Consider the following 17,104-nt stretch of genomic DNA (forward strand, 5'->3'; position numbering starts at 1 on the left):
TATCCATGCCTCTGTCCCACTGGCTCACAGTCCCTTCCTTGCCGTCCTCCTTCATCAGCAGTTTCCACCAAGATGTAGTGGAGCCCGGAGGCTTTGATTAATAAAGAAACTCATGGTTGGGCTGGCATGTTGTCTCATTTATCTAATACTTATTTTAATGTATTTTTAAAAGCTAAGTGAAAAATGCTGCCTTTCATTTCAGTAGTTATGAACAGAGAGTTCATGAGTCATAAGTATGGCTCAAGGGAAATACAGAATTTACTACCTTCATTGCCAGTCAGTTTAAATATGAGGTAAAAAGTAGCTCTTGGTTATATTCACATGACTATACTGATATTATTAGTATTGAGGTAGTGTGGATGCAAAAATTATATTAATCTAATCTAATTTGTGTATATATTATTGCTACAAAGTTAAGCAGTAAAAGATTGCTGCTTTGACCATATTTAGCTTTCTTCTGCACGTTCTTCAGTTCCGTGATCAAATACTAACCTTTTTCAGAAGCTTATTGCTTCATTTAGTGCATAACATAGAGGGAGATCACTCAGTTAAGGGCACTGTTCTATATATTCTTCCTCATCCTTCAGCATGTTCCCAGAACACACCAAAATGAGCCCTGAATCATAACTTATTCATCTTTTCACAGCTTTTTGGTGTCCATCAATGTAGTCCCCAAATGGGATTTACAAATTTCTTCTCAACATCCCTGAGTGGAAAAAGTGGTGCTAATACCATTTATTATTTCTACAGCTGAGGAGCAGAGATATTAACCTCACAAATGCACGCCATTTCTGAGCAGTTGTATGCAGATGCTTATAATCTTCTGTTTTTCAGATAACTTTGCATCTTTTAGAGCATTTTGCTTGTTCTGATTGCAGCTCCCAGCTGCAGTGGTGAAGGCTCCGCAGCTCTGCGCATTAGGGCACAGGCATCAAAACTGCACTGAGACAGACCTCCTGTGACAGGCTTTGAGTGACTTGCATCAGTTTCATGAGAACTTGGTGGCAGGTATAGGGGAAGAATCCAAACCTCCATGGAAGCATTCATCTACTGAAACTGTCCTCATCTTCTCCACACCCCTGTTCCTGTGCCCATATGATGTACAACTTCTGTAGCAAGTAACTTCTAGCAGGCTCCTTGACTGCGGAACATATTTGTTGCATGAGGTCCCCTTGGATTTCTCCTCCTGCCCCCAAGCCACCGTCTGCTCCAGGCATCAGTGAGGAGGGAAACTGCTCTTTCCAGCAGCCACAAGCTGGGGTGTGCTTATTTGCTGCATGAGGACTATGTGCGCCACTGGTCTGCGTGTAGGACCTGGAGAGGGATGGAGCATGTAACCTGCAGACTGAGGGTTTGTTGGCTCTCCCTGCCAAATGCCAGCAGGCCCCTAATTTCAGATGTAGCTTATTTCAAAAGGCTAGGAGAGAGCTGTAGGGAGTGGCTAAAACCCATTTCTGACCCAGATGTGCTCCACTTCTCTGTGCTTTCCTGCTAAGTCTTGTCAGAAGTCATGCTAATGTTATACCTTCAAAAATATGCACGGACAGTATATAAAGAAAATATCCTTCCTTTATACGCTAGCTATCCTAGCTTTATTTTGAGAAAGATCTAACTATTCTCACTGCATATCCCTCACATATGTGCATACACATGGAAACGCTTTATGGGCAACTTCAGCTCAAACAGTTCAAGTTTGGTAAAAAGTTAAATAACCTTAATTACAGCCTTTAATACCTGCACTGCCTGTCTAATAAGATTAATGTGGTTTTCTCTGCCTTAATTACGCAATTGAAAGTGTCCTTAGACTGTTAAACAAGAGACATAAAACCAGGAAAAAACAATCTTTGCTTTTAGAAGAAAGAATTCTTTTTAAAGGTTGGATTCATTTTATAATGCCTGAAATAATTTTGTTTTATTTCTGTGCTGTTTTCTTAAACATTTTAATGTAAATTGCTTTTGTTGTTTTTCTGTAAGGCTCGGACTGGACGTACCACCATTGTGATTGCTCACAGACTGTCTACCATCAGGACTGCTGACACTATTGCTGGATTTGAGAAAGGCATCGTGGTTGAACAAGGAACACACAGTGAACTCATGTTGCAGAAGGGAGTCTACTATTCTCTTGTAATGCAGCAGGTGAGGGCAGATTTATTTATTTTCTTTCGCCATTTCACAAAGTTATGAAATACTGGTATGTGGAGCCATTTTCTCTCTGTAGTTCCTGCATGTTGTCCAGCTGGCAGCTGCTCAGTCGCTTTAGTCTGGGCACAGACACAGGCTTGGAATTCTCAGGGGTTTTACCCATGACAGTTTCACATTTACACAATCCAGTATGTCAAAAACATAAGTGGGTTGAAGGCACAGACTACATAATTATGGCATAACCACAGAATTGTTAGATTCCAGGTGGATTCCATAGACTGCTTAAAGAAAAAAAGAAAAGAGAGAGGAAAAAAAAAAATCAGGACCAAATAGTCTACCAATCTTCCATTACAGACTGAAATATATGTGGCCTATAGGCAACAGTGATCACATGACTGAAACAGCAGTAATCATGAGAAAAAAATTTTACTCTTCCTTCTCCCTGCTCAAAATGTCTTGTGATTGTATATCCTGAATTCTCGCTAGGGTTGTAGCAATAATGTTCAAGATGAGGGGACATCAGAAGAAAGTGAAGACACAGGGGCTGAGGAATATGAGGAAAATGACAGAAATAATCTTGTGGAGGAGCTGACTCTTGAAGACAATTTTGAAAAATCGGTGTTCTCTGGGAGAGGCAGCATTCGAAGAAGATCCAGCAGATATAAGAGCAAGAGGTGCTCTTCTAAGAAAAAGTTCTCTGGAAAAAAGAAAAAAAAAGAGCTGGAGGTTGGTATTAAAACTTTAGTTTAGAATTTTAGTGATAACACATAAACATAAAGTACATTAACTACTTTTCAGATAGCTGGCTGCCATGCAACTTTGGTGCTATTACAGTCAGTACTCACCAGGCTGACTATTTGTCCTAGGAATATGGGGACAATCGTGTACATTTTGCCAAAAACTTCATTTTAACACTGTTGACTTAGTGTGGAGCTGGAAAAAGCTTGTGCTGTTGATTTGTTACGCTTCATAAAAAATTAAGTATATTATTTCAGTTACTGATGTTTTAATTCTATCTAATTAAAATGAGTTGTGAGATTTCATTTGCAGGATTCTTTACTTCCTGGTACTCACTGTTGCAAATACTGGTGGATAATGTAATCCCTGGTGTGTGCATACCAAGTTTTAAGGCATTTAGGAATGTCATATTACCTTTATGTTGAACAGAAAAAAAAAAGTCAAAACCCCAACATTTTGAAGTGTATTCTAAATAAAAGAACCATTATTCTCTCTGTCTCTCTGTCTCTGTCTTACTATATGCTTTAAAACATCAAGTTCTGGAGGTTTTTATTCAGATAAAGTGCTTTAGTTGACAAATGTCATATAGAAATAAGTCATAGAAGTAGTTCAGGTTTTAGAAGCAGAACTTTATTTTGTCAAAGTTGAGTAAAACTTGCTCATGGCAGTCAATAGGAGCAGATTTCTACTGGACTCTGGGTCAGACGTTGGGTAGACAGCCTAATAGAAACTTCATTTTGTTTTTTCCTATTTTGTATTGCTTGCACTACAGCATTTTTTTTGCTTGAAATGTATTGTAAGAATTGTTTGGAAGCGAAGAAATAAAATGCAAATTCTGAAGTAAAACCACGGATCCTTTTAAATCTATAGAAATTAAAACCTATGAACGTTAGGATCTCATCTGTCACACAGCATCTGATTATTTAAAATACTTATGGAAGCCTTACTGTAATTTGTATCTATTGATATTCCTTCTCACTAAAATATAGCTTCCAGCTAATACATATTTCAAATAGTACAAAGGAGCTGGATCCATTCCTATTATCACAAAAAAGTTATGCAACTTCAAAAGATGCTTTTTGTCTGTGTATTAATACTGCTGAAGACCTCAGAGGAAGTAGTGGGTGTTCATGCTCGAGAGTTCAATATTCATCACATTCACAAAAAAAATATGAAATCAAGCATTCAGCAGTTGTAATTATTTCAGAAAGCTCAGCCCACTTTTATGGTTGAGGCTTAGCCACCCTCATTCAGCATCTAAAACATGGGATAAAATAACCAGGAAGCAAGAGCAACTTACTTGTAATCCTGCCTAATATTTTGTCTCATTTCCAATGTTTTCATTTTTTGCTTTTCCAGAACTCCCCCTGTGGAGGCATAGACATTCGAATAAATTAATAAAGCAGAACAGGGCATTTTTTGTACTTTCAAAGGAGATGCATGCTAACTGACTGTTACATATGCCTCTTTCATGCTTTTGGTAATGATGCATAGGCTATAGTTTGCCAAAGAGAAAGATGACCTCTACCCAATTGTATTACTGCCAGCCCACTAGCATTTAGCTGAACCAGAGGGATCTTTTCTGTGCTCTGAACAGTGAGACTTTTAGTTCTTTATAAAGATTCAAGTATTAAAGTGCCATTCATGGTTACCAGTCCTATCTGACTTTCAATGAACTGTCCTGGCCCTTCTCCCTTCATGACTTAGCCTTTTGTTAAATTTTTGCCTCCAAACTTTTACAGTGCAGTTGAAGTTCTAGGATATGAAACAGCAAAGCTGCAAATCTCCAGCATGTTTGCTCACTCCAAGTGCACAGAGAGGGCTTTCAGTAGTTTACCAAGACAGCTCACTACTCAAAGCTTAATGAACACCCACTGTCTGGGGAATTTCATGTTTCCAAGGAAAACTTGCAGCCTTCCCTTTCCTGTAGGAAGAAAATCTCCCTGCTGTGCCTTACTTGAGAATCCTGGCTCTGAACAAACCTGAGTGGCTGTATGTACTGCTGGGAGTGATTGCTGCTGCCATCTCAGGTGGGGTCCATCCTGCATTTGCTGTTATATTTGGAAAAATCATTGGGGTAAGCTTTTTTGCAAATGGACGTTGGAGTCCTGAGCCTCCTCCTACTCATCCAGTTCTCCCTATGTCAGACTCTGGGTGGGATTCACTTGTGTAAATGGATCCAATGAAAAATGGATAAATGTTGGTCAAGTGATCAACCAGAGGGTCAAGTGACCCTCTGGAGGCAGAGCCCAGTGGAACTGCATCTGACTAGCAGAGGAAAGGAGCAACAACAGTTGGAGCTGGGGGAACAAATTAGCAAGATGTAGGCTAAATGGAAGGCTGGGCTGTCTTCTGGCCCTCAACAGAAAGTTGACTGCAGACTGATTTCAGGATCCAGGATACTTGCTAAGAAAAATTGAAGTAGACAAGTTTCTTGAGATGAAGGCTGGCTTATGCAACTGGCACTCATTGTCTACGTACTCATTTTTGTATTTTTTTTTCTTGCATAGGCTTTTCAAGAAACAGATCCAGAAAAGAGGAGTAAAAACACTTTGGTGCTTTCTTTAATGTTTCTTTTACTTGGAGTGATTACCTTAGCAGCATACATAATCCAAGTAAGTGTCACTACACTGAAATGTTAGAAGTTATAATTCCCCAGAAGACTGCAGGTATAACACATATCAATGCAGTTTGAGAAGCAAAACATGAATCAGAGCTTACAAAAACAGGGTTCTTCCTGAGATACATGGGTTTTATTGATGTGTTTACTTGACACATGTACATATTTGCTGTTGGTTTAAATAAGCCACTGAAGGCAATGTGGATTCAGCACAACTGAAATCAAAGTTGAGGGTCTGGCCTTCAAAGTCAAAGTTAACTGACATTTCTCATTGACAGTCTATAGACTCTTGCCAAAGTATAAAGTAGAGTCTTTCCATAGCAGACAGTCTTTTTCATACCATCAAACTAACTCCATCGTTTGCTGTCCTCTTATGATCGCTCCACAGCTTGCAGGAAACGGTTACTGCACGTTGATGGCCATATCATAAAATCCATTGGTATGACTGCTGCGAGTTAACGTCTGTGGTAGCAGTCAGAGTAGGGAGGCCAATGACTAGATAGGCTGATTTACCCTCTAATGCTGCTGAGGCATACGAGTAAGGCATTACAATGAAGCTCCTGCCTTCTTTGCCATGTTGCTTCCTTTCTGTGGGAAAATAGTTTCAGGTTCCAGGAATGTGAACGGCACTTTTCCCAAGACTAATAAATGCACAGCGTTGTTGTAGGAGGCTTTTTGGTGTCATTGCTTTTGTTGTGCAGCCTTATAAACAGAGTTAAAGCATCAGATGAGAAAATGTGACTCTCTTACCTCCCCCAGGGATTCATGTTTGGGAAGTCTGGGGAAATACTAACAATGAGACTGCGCTCTTTGTCCTTCAGAGCATTACTTCAGCAGGTATGAATTATGCAGCAAGGGTATCGTGAGAGCCAGATGGCTTTTGCAGACTGTTACAAGGTACACGTTGGGTTTCAATTGTGTGGTCTGGAGAAAAGAAAAAAAAACATGTCTCTTCTACCACTAGCTTAGGAAAGAGTACAACTTTTTCTGAAAGTCTCCTGTCCCATGTGCAGTTTGGCTCAGTGCCACTCCTGCACATAGTCTAATTTTGAAGGATTGTCATTGCAAGTGTGCACACCTGTGACATGCTAATATGCACACAGTTTGCAGCTGTCTGCATGTGCAAGGATGACCAAAAAAGTTTAATCTCCTCTTGCTTCGGCGGTCATGATGCAAGTATGTAATATATAGATTTAAGTCTATTCCATTTAGTTATTTAGATTTAAATCTACGTACTGTAATCCATAGCAAGTAGACAATCTGATAATTTTTTACTGCAAAAAATTCAAATTGCCCTATTGCATCAAGAATTACCCACAGGAAGAATAAAGTTACTTATGTTTGTGCGATTTCATGTTATTTGCATAGGAGTTATGAGAATGCCTAACTTGGCACCCCACACACCCATTGGAGACAAGAATCTGTGTGCTCATAGAAACATCTGAAAGGGACTAGGAAGAGAGAAAATTAGTGATTAAAAAAAAAAAACAAACCTGCCATAGCCTTTAGAGATAAAAGGGCCTCATTTCCTTTCTGTATATACAAATATAGATGAGCAATTGCTGTTCTATAGTTAATGGGATCGGTAACGTGTAAGAAGAGAATAGTTAACCGCTTCAGGCCCAAGGAAGGATGCAGTAAAAGAGGTTTAAAATAAGTTTCTAAATAGGCACATTCAGAAGAATATTACAGCTAATAACACTTTGTGAATAATTAGATGTTCACAACAGAATAATACTTTTTAAGCTTTTTCTTTTAGTTTACTTGGAAGATGCTGACTGCAGAGGAATAATATTGCAGTTAGCTATCATGACTTGTACTTCCATTTCTCTGTATGCTACCTGAGCTGGAAATGTTTGTCCATGTTAATAATGATCCTGATAAATATGTTAAGAACATGTAATTTTTTTTTTAAACAAAAATTACTAACAGTGTCTTTTCTTGCAGGAGGTTGGATGGTACGATGATCAGAAAAATGCTGTTGGTGTTCTGCTAACTCGGCTTGCCACAGATGCTTCCCAAGTCAAAGGGGTATACCAATTCTTTATGTGCTTTTTAAATGTTTTTTTTTCCTTACAAATATTAATTGTAATTGGCAAGGGACACTGAGATTGTTTCAGAACACAAGATAGTAAATCTACCCCACAGACTGGCAGATGCATTTATATAGCATGTTTTTGGCACCTTGGAAATGGCTTCCCAGCTGATTATTTGAGAACTATGAAAAATCCAGTAGATATTCATTTACCTTTCATTTCCCTCCCTGCAAGTCTTTAAGCTAAGCATATAATAACTGTAGACTATTTCACCATGCAAAGTGAAATCTGTTTGTACTGGGAATCAGAATCAGTGGACCCCAGGTTTTTATACCCTGTGATGGGTGTCATGTGAATTGCATCTGCAGATGATACAAACCTTTACTAACCTTAATGAAGAGAATTCTCCTTCCCATCCCAACCAAATGTGCTTCACACACAAGCAGGCCAAACAGTAAGAAATGGCCCAGTGTTAGTAAAGAACACCAGGGAGGGTGACGGCCAAGGGAGGGAATAACTCAAGGTACTGGTATGGGTGAGGTGGATACTGGACACTGGCAGGAGAATATGGCAAATTCTGCACAATTCTTCCTACTGCTCACCGCATCAGAAGTCCCTGCCAAATGTCTCTCCATTTCTTCCCTTCTTCCTGAGAGGGGTTGGGGGCAGAACAAAACCCAAACACTGCAGGACTTGTAGGGGAAAATTTTTCTGGTTTGTTTTAAGATGTCTGTGTCCTTCAAATTTGTACATCAAAAATTCTTTAATCCCTACATTTTTGAGTCTCAGTAGACTTTTGTTTGTTTCTTCTGTCCTATGGGCTAGTAGTGAGAAAATAGTCTTTGACAAAACTTAGTCATTTTCATTTTTTAAAGTTTCAGTTTGTTTCAGTGGCATTGAACTATATCATCCTGTCAGGGCAGAAGAAAGGAAGGGTGTACAGGGTCCCCTAACTACAAAAGCCAACTAAGGGCATGAATTGCTCTCCAAAGCTATTGTGTTCTCTGGAGCGCTACAGAGTGTCAGTAAGTACCGTGCCTCATGCTGCGCTGGCTGAAGTTTCCAAATGGATCTTTATGTGCAGCCCCTAGAACATATGGCAACAATTCACCTTGGCATTGGTTTAATTATTACTATTTTAAATTTTATTGAACAAGAAAAGTCTTTTCAGGGCAGGAAAGTCTTTGGCAAAAGAGAGAAGAATTTTGCTTCCCGCCCAAGGATTTTTGTTTTTTCTATCAAGCCAAATTTTGGAAGATGAACTATTTCCACAGAGCTGTTTTCAGACCTTTTTGCTGCAGATCAGAGCCCACCCGGATGCTGGATGCTAATCATCTCTCATTTTAAAAGTTCTTGATGAAAAGGTTACACAGGCTGGAAGGAGACAGGAGTTCTTCAGTATGAGTTCATCTTTCCCACTCATTATCCCTGCTGAGATAAAGCATTTTTGAAGGGTGGCCAAATTCAGATTTTTTTTTTCTGAGAACACAACCCCAGGTGCGGCACTGTGAGAACCTGAGGATGAGTAGTTTCCACCATCATTAGTGGGATGTGTCAATGGATGACTGTTGTTAGAAGGAAGCCCCTCTTGCCTAATGCTGGGCACCCAGCAGCCAACCTGCCCTGCTGTGACAGTGGCCACAGTCTTCTGTGCCTCAGGTAGTGCAAGAAGTCCCAGATACATATTTCATTAAACAATTGCCATGACGAACTGTTTAGACTCCCTTAACCTCTCTTGAAGGCCTGAATGCTGGCAGATAAGAGGAACATCTATGAACAGTTACATACGTAGGTGCATAATGTCCACACACGTGACCACACATGGCTTTGTTTTCCAGCTGAACCAGTGGCCTTGAGTGTATAGCGATTTCAAGTGGTGATATAAGTAACAAAAAGAAAATCTAATGGTAGACATTTGGGGGTTTCTGGGGTTTTCTTAGGCAACTGGAAGCCGACTTGGACTGATGACTATGACTGTCTTTACTCTTGTGACTGCCATCGTTATTGCTTTTGTATACGGCTGGCAGTTAACTTTGCTTATCCTGGCCTGCATTCCTTTCGTTATTGCTACAAATGCTGCAAGAGTTAGCTCTGTGTCTGGTCATGCCGCAGAAGATCAAAAAGCTTTGGAAGAGGCTGGAAGAGTAAGTTCTCCAATTTTAACTACAGGGTTATGGTGTGAGATCACTTTTAAGGACAATGCTGTGGCTATATTACAGCTGACTCAATTATCCAAGATAAATGAAGGGGGGAGAGGACAGGACAGGGTGGGGGATGGAGGGAATGTTTATATATCCCCAAGAAAAGCAAAACATAGATAACACAAAACATCTGTGAATTAGACTATAAAAAGGCATTTGAGAGCCTCCATAGTGGATTTCTGGGCAGGGACAGCTGCAACAGCAGCAGCCCCAGCGCTAGCGTGCCCTGTGCCTAGGGCAAGCAGCGTAGCTCTGCAGTGCTCTGTGCTGTAGCCAGAAGAGTTGCAGGGCTGAGCTGTGGATCTCTGACATGGCTACTTTTTTATTCCATCATAAAATGCAAACCAGTAACCTGCTCAAGAGTTTCAGGGTACTGTCTTCATCCACCTGATAACACTCTTCCAGGAGATAGAAGTAGCCCATGCAAAAAGTACAAGCTGTGTCTAGATGACTGGGGTTTATTGCTATTTTAAAAAGTAGGGTTTAAATCACCAGGATCACAACCCACGGTTTAGGGCACGGGCTGCTGACGCTTCCTGCATGCTGGCCCAAGGTGCTGAACTCAAATACGTTGCTGGCTTCAACCCTGCCTTGTCTTGTGACCGTGGGGTGAATAATTTTGTTGCTCTGGCCTTTACTCCAGCTGGTAATAGACCTCGATCTCTTCTCTTAAGCAAACACTTTCTGATCTAAAATAATGAACGCTAGAGAAGAGATCAAGTATTTAGGAGATATGTTGTAGATTACAGTTGTAAGGGATTACCTCTTATTTGTTTTATCTCCCAATTTAGATTTCAACAGAATCAGTTGAAAACATAAGAACTGTAGCTGCACTGACCAGGGAAGAAGCATTTTATGAAAGATACATTACAAGTTTGAATGGTCCCTATAGGTGGGATTTTTTTCTTTAAAATTCATTCTTTGTACATTTTAGTCTTTCAGACTTACTCTAAATACATTTCTTGCAAACTATCCAATATCCAAAAGATTGGGAAGAATATCAATAGCAGTTTACATAGTTTTGAAATTTGTTCACTCAGTGTATTTTAATATACATTCTTAGATGCAGAGTGAAAAAACATTTGAAGGATTTGCCTTTTCATTATGCAAACACTTTATAAACTGCATTCTCTGCATATGTGTTACAGAAGATTGTGTTTTCCTGTGTGTGCCTAGAATGTAGGACACGTTCACTCCATTTCAGTGTATTGGATTGATACTAGTTAACTCAAGAACTGCAGTTAACTCCCATACCACACCCTTTATATCATAAACCAGTTTTATTGCCCTCATATGACTTTGAAACCTTGAGATTAACTTCATGTTTCCCTTGTTTGACCCACTACATCCCACTGAGTTGTCTCTACTGAAACGCATTCGAATCATCAGGGATGCCAGATTTTTCTAGTTCCATTTTATTTAGACAAAGTAGCCCAAAATCTAATTTGTTTGTTTCCTCCTTCAAGGTAAATAATGTAAAAGAAGGAATTGAAAATGATACATTGTATAATCTGTCCTCAGGCAAAACAGTGTTAAAATTCAGTGTCTGGTGAACTGGTAATACCCCAGATATGGGTAGGATGCTCTCCTGGACTGTCAAAGGTCTCTGATTTACAGCTCAGACTGGAAAGGAGATTTTCATTTCCTCAGAGAGCATCCTAAACCACGAGGGCAGAGAGTCCTCCGGACCCTGATTCAGTGTGCATTCAATTAGCTACACAAAATGAAACTTCTCTAGAAGGGTGGATTGAGAAATAGAGGCTTAGTCCGAATCCCTGCGGGGATACCCAGCAATATGTCCCTGCTCTGAATCAGGATGAGAGGTCTCTGCTTGGATGGGAAGACCTGGCGGAAGCCCGGAGGCAGCTCTTAGGCTGGGCTGGAGCCTGCTTGTTTTCTTAATAAAATGGGTCATATGTGGTCTATTAAATTTTATTATTTTTTTAACTGCTCTAGTGATCTGCCCTGCTATAGAAAAGCAAAGGAAGAGATTCAAGGTAGCGTTAAGTGTGGACGAAGGATCTCATTGCTCTTTCTGTCCTAAGGGCAGTTCCACGTCATGATGTGGGGTGCTTTTAGGGTCTGGCAGGGCTTATTTGTGAGTGTGCATGTGTTCTGGGCTGATTTGTTGTGTTTTCATGGGGTGAGCTGTATTGCTTGAAAGCTTTAACTGAGAAATCTGGCCATCCCTCAGCCAGTGTCTGCTGTTTCTGTTTTACAAGTTATTTACGGACAGTCTCTTCCTTTATCAGAGATTCTCTGAGAAAAGCCCCTTTCTATGGATTTACCTACGGAGTAGCTCAGTGTGCAAACTACTTTATTAATGCGGCAGTCTTCAGATTTGGGGCATGGCTCATTGCCCATAGTCTGAGCAACTTTGAAAATGTATTTATGTAAGTATACTTTATAAAATGTAAAGAAAAAAAATTTGATCCATGTGATAGCGATTTCAATGCATGCAAATTATTTCATCAATTTACAGAGGTAATGGGGCATAGAGATTCAGGAATTCAGTCTGCTTGGGAGTGCAGTTTGGGCAGAAGGGCTGTTTTGGGGAAAAGTACGTACGCGGGCAGTTGAGGCAGCAAGCGTGTGGCCATGATCAGCACGCCTGCTCTGGAGAAGTCTTTGCTGTTTAATGTTCCTTCCAGGCAGAGGGTATTAGATAAAGAAATTACATGACACCACTGCTCATCTATAAAGTAGTTATAGGAACAAATAGGACTTCCTAATACTGGGTGACATTTTGTGGGGTGAGGAGTTCTAGAAATGTCATAATCTAAAGATGCTAAAAAAGCTTTATTCTGAAGGTTTGTTTTACGTGTGAAGAAAACTACCTGAAATGAATGATGCTTTATCTTTTGTTTTTAGAGTCTTCTCTTCTGTCATATTTGCAGCTATGAATGTTGGTCAGTCTGCTTCTCTGGCACCAGATTATGGCAAAGCTAGAATGTCAGCCCAAAGAATCTTTCAACTTTTGGACAGAAAACCTCTAATTGATAGTTACAGTGAAGAAGGTGAAAAATTGGTAAGAGTTTTTTTTCTTTGGTTTGGGTTTTGGGTTTTTTTTGTTTTTCAGAAAAATGTTGAAACAAACTAAATTAGTAATGTTTTATTGTCTGCAACTGTATTCATAGCTTCATATTTTTTAGGGTGTCACAAAAGACAGACATATAAAATAGTGGTAACGACTCATTAATTTTTTTTAATGGATTGTATTATTTCTGGTTTTCAGTCAGAACTGTATAGCCTTAAATATAGTTTTGCTCTGAATGAGCTAAAAAAAATACTTTTCATTTTACTGACAGAAATGAAAAATATTAACGTTGTTTATTTGTCTAAAGATATTCTTTTCAAAGCTGAAGTGAAAAATAGGTACAAGAGATGCAGAAAACTGTTTCTCCAGAAGAAGCTAGTGACTTACATCTGCAGATCATCCCATAAACAATGACACTACACTGATTCAATACGCAATTGGAAAGAAGAACTTCAAAAGCAGTTTTGAAAACACATTCCCAAAGATCCTTTTCAGTTCTCTCACTTAAACAACCAAGTCTTACAAGTGTTGCTTTAATTAAAGCTAATAAATGCTAATACGAGCATGTGAACTCTCTATTACTTTTTCAGAGCAATTTTGAAGGCAACATTGAATTCAGAAACATCCATTTTGCATATCCAGCAAGGCCAGAATTTCAAGTTTTGCAAGGACTCAACGTGAAGGTTAACAAAGGACAGACTCTGGCATTAGTAGGAAGCAGTGGCTGTGGCAAAAGCACATCCATTCAGCTCTTGGAGAGATTTTATGACCCTGTGGAAGGACAAGTGGTAAAAATAAGACTTGTGTGGCTGTTAATAACAATTAAATCTGCAGAACTCCATCTGTTTAAATGATCCTAGCAATATCTCTGGAGAGTTGCCTTTTTAAGAGGTGTGGGCTATTGAGGTTGTGGCTCCAGTGGAGCTGTAGACAACCTCAAGACCCCTGTCATTGCCTGCCCCGTGCATTAGACATACATGCCAGCACTGGCACCCGTGTTGGCACAGTGCGGTGGCTTAGGGTGCTGATCTTGCTGGGGAAGAGAATGACGGGGTCAGATTGTGTTGCCTCCCCAGCGCTGCTCACAGCCTGGTCACACAGGGACATAACGTTCCTGTTGCTTGTCAGTGTGTAAGTCACCTCATTATTATGAATTCACACATTAGAGACATAGATACATGCTTCAGATAATACAAATGTAGTCCCATAGGGATGCTACTGCATCACTGTCAGAAGGTTGCAATGGGCTTTTTGATGCAGTCCCCATTAATGGGTATAGAAAGTCCAAGGAAACCTCGTTGGAGGTTTTAAGATTGAGTTTAAGGCCTGCAGCTGAGTTTGTTTATTGCTGTGTTCAGCTTCTTAGGGATAGGCTTTCCCATGAGGTTCCTGGTGCTTCTTGTGGTCAGTAGGGCTGGAAGGACTGCAGGAGCAGCCTGTGATCTGCACTCTGTATTTCTGTCTGCTGGGAAATGGAAGCAAAAACGCACGCAAAATTAAAAACTAATGAAAGGAAATATTTCATCTATACTGCTGGTTCTTTTCCATTTTGCATGCAAAATTTACTTGATTTCAGCTGGGAATCTAACACGTAACAGGCTTCCTCTTACAATTCATGTTTCCTGTTTACAGTGTGTATCTGTGGATAAGCTCTGTAGTCAGCTTGGCACCATTTTTCTGTTGTTTTTTTCTAGTTAGCAGATGGACTTGATACTAAATCTTTGCATTTACAATGGCTGAGGTCCAGACTGGGCCTGGTGTCACAGGAGCCCATTCTGTTTGACTGCAGCATTGCTGAAAATATTCGATATGGAGACAACAGTAGGGTGGTCAGTCAGGAGGAAATTGAAGAAGCAGCTAAAGCAGCAAATATTCATACCTTCATTGAAACACTGCCAGAGGTAAGAGATAGTGATCTTCTCTTCACAGTGAGATCAGATTTTTGGAGTGACGTGGAGAAATCTAGGCAATGCTCACTTAGGTCAATCAAATTAAAAATAAGCATTTTTGTTTCCCTTAATAGGAAAAAGCATAGAATTGATGTTTTAAAATGCTGGTGTGTTTCAAGCTTAAAATCTGTGTTATTTTGTTTAAAAAAAGTCAATGTTCCAATTAATATAGTGGTAGACAAAGCAGAGTATGAGGAAAAAAATAAGAGGACTCTCTATGTACAAACAGGTCCTCATAATTTTTTTGATATTTTTTGCATTGACAGCTGAAACTTCTCAAGTTACTCTGAGAAAGACAATTTTTTTTTTTTCTAAAATAATTCAGTAAAACTAAATGCTGTATTTCTGCTGTATTTCTAATTGGATGAGCCATTCATAGGGAGTGTTTCTTAACAAATACAAAGGGGCAATAAATCAAAAGTGAATGACATGGCATTTGACCTTCATGCCTGCCAAGAATTTGGTTCTAAGAAAAAATGCTTTGATAGTTTGTTTTCACTGTAGTTCTGTTTAACTTGAAAATTATGTGATGATGCTGAAAAATATTTCATCTTCGTTACTACTAATGATGTTTGGGATTCTTTATTCACAAGTAACGCAGGATCAAGTTCTTCATGTACATGTCAGTAGACATTAAATCTCTAGTTATTCTTATGAAAGGACACTTATGGCCAGATGTCTGTGGACACACTGGTGGTACCATTCAATACCTATGCCAGTCTTTGGGGAAGGAAATTTTCAGACCAGGTATAAATACGTGGTACCTGCATATATATATATATATATATACAGCTGTGTATATGTTTATACTGGAGGTGTTTATAAAACCTTAGCTTTCTTAAAAACACTTGCACTTTTCTTTCAAGATGTAAATACCTAATCATCTTTATAGCCACGCATAAAACTTTACTTTTCTAATCTTCCTTCTCTTAAGAGTATTCACAGATCATCTTTTTTTCATTTTTAACATCCAGAAATATAATACCCAGGTGGGTGAGAAAGGAACACAACTCTCTGGAGGTCAAAAACAAAGAATAGCAATTGCCCGTGCTCTGGTTCGTAATCCTGCCATTCTGCTTCTAGATGAAGCTACCTCTGCTCTTGATACAGAAAGTGAAAAGGTGAGTAGTGATTATTACATAAAATATATATGTCTATGTGCATGGCTAGTTGCTTTCTGTAGAATAACATCAATGCAAACATGCTGTAAATGCTCAACTGTGAAACAACAGGGCAGGGGTATCACGGTAGTTTTTCTAGCTGCAAGCTATGAATTGAACAACACTAGGAAGCTGTGCATATCTACTGAATACACAAGTAGAAAAACTCAAAACTTTAAGTACAAAACACCATGGGGAGCTGATACTCTCAGTTGTCCTCCTATTAGCTGTATTTGATGGTAAATACTGAATTTGTGTTCTGACCCAAACTGGATGCCCAAGAACCCAATTCTCAGTGTCTCATGCTCATTTGATCAGTCTCACTGACCTCAGTGAGAAATTGTGTTGAGTAAGGGTGTCTTGTGCGTGCACTGATTTGTATATCTATGGGAGATATATTCAGGTGATAACAAAGAGTAGGAAATCCAACGTGGTTCCTATGACAAGTGAAGGCTTTCAGGTGCTAACAGCATTTTCACGACATCTGTGTGCAGATCGTCCAGAAAGCTCTCGATAATGCCCGGCGAGGTCGAACCTGCATTGTCATTGCTCACCGTCTGACGACCATACAGACTGCAGACATCATTGCAGTGATCCAGAATGGCAGGGTGGTTGAGCAGGGCACGCACAGTCAATTACTGGCAAAGGAAGGACACTACTATGCCCTTGTAAATGCACAAGTCTCTAATTAGTACTGTTTGCAGATTTATTCATTTTCTTTTTCCTGGGAAAACATGAAAAGCTTACAGAGAATTAAGGTTGGCTGTGTCTGTGCTGATGGAGCAGGGACCGTGTGTTGTAGCCTGGTTGCTCTACCCAGTGTAGTCCTTGCCCCACCCATCCATGAGGATGAGCAGTGCATGCCCCGGGGTGGGTCATGGAAGGTGCACGGGGGAGTCCCAGGGGCTGAATCTGCTGGGCATTTGTGGCGACTGCATAATCTGGAGGGAGCCAGCCCTTGGAGTAATCCCATCTACACTTAGGTGGGGCACCCTGCTCTTGCTGTGCCCCCAAACCCTGGCCGACACCAGGTGGCATAGACCAAGGCGGTACCAGAGTATGACAGTGGTTAAGCATCATGGATATGCAGTAAATTGGTGCTTGTGCTTACGCTTTGAGTTTCTTCACCAGCCAGATGCAACCATAAAGTCTTCTTAATTAGATAAAGATGACTGTCAATTCTTACTGCTGAGATTCCAAATAAAGGCATTTGTATTAAAT

The 17,104-nt window shown here is 39.9% G+C and overlaps 1 protein-coding gene across 1 annotated transcript in view; it reads left to right on the forward strand.

Moving 5' to 3' along the window:
* Window positions 1–16,575, forward strand: part of ABCB5 (ATP binding cassette subfamily B member 5) — a 32,963-nt gene extending 16,388 nt beyond the window's left edge. The window contains exons 15-28 of the mRNA XM_009483885.2: window positions 1,975–2,136; window positions 2,629–2,868; window positions 4,811–4,957; window positions 5,391–5,495; window positions 6,260–6,337; window positions 7,448–7,531; window positions 9,477–9,680; window positions 10,529–10,629; window positions 11,990–12,130; window positions 12,609–12,765; window positions 13,365–13,562; window positions 14,469–14,675; window positions 15,698–15,844; window positions 16,378–16,575. Of these exons, the coding sequence (XP_009482160.2) occupies window positions 1,975–2,136; window positions 2,629–2,868; window positions 4,811–4,957; window positions 5,391–5,495; window positions 6,260–6,337; window positions 7,448–7,531; window positions 9,477–9,680; window positions 10,529–10,629; window positions 11,990–12,130; window positions 12,609–12,765; window positions 13,365–13,562; window positions 14,469–14,675; window positions 15,698–15,844; window positions 16,378–16,575 (2,169 nt within the window). The remainder of the gene's footprint in view (window positions 1–1,974; window positions 2,137–2,628; window positions 2,869–4,810; window positions 4,958–5,390; window positions 5,496–6,259; window positions 6,338–7,447; window positions 7,532–9,476; window positions 9,681–10,528; window positions 10,630–11,989; window positions 12,131–12,608; window positions 12,766–13,364; window positions 13,563–14,468; window positions 14,676–15,697; window positions 15,845–16,377) is intronic.
* The last annotated feature ends 529 nt before the right edge of the window (window positions 16,576–17,104 follow it).

Source organism: Pelecanus crispus, chromosome 2 (genome assembly GCF_030463565.1).
Source record: "Pelecanus crispus isolate bPelCri1 chromosome 2, bPelCri1.pri, whole genome shotgun sequence".
Taxonomy (NCBI): domain Eukaryota; kingdom Metazoa; phylum Chordata; class Aves; order Pelecaniformes; family Pelecanidae; genus Pelecanus; species Pelecanus crispus.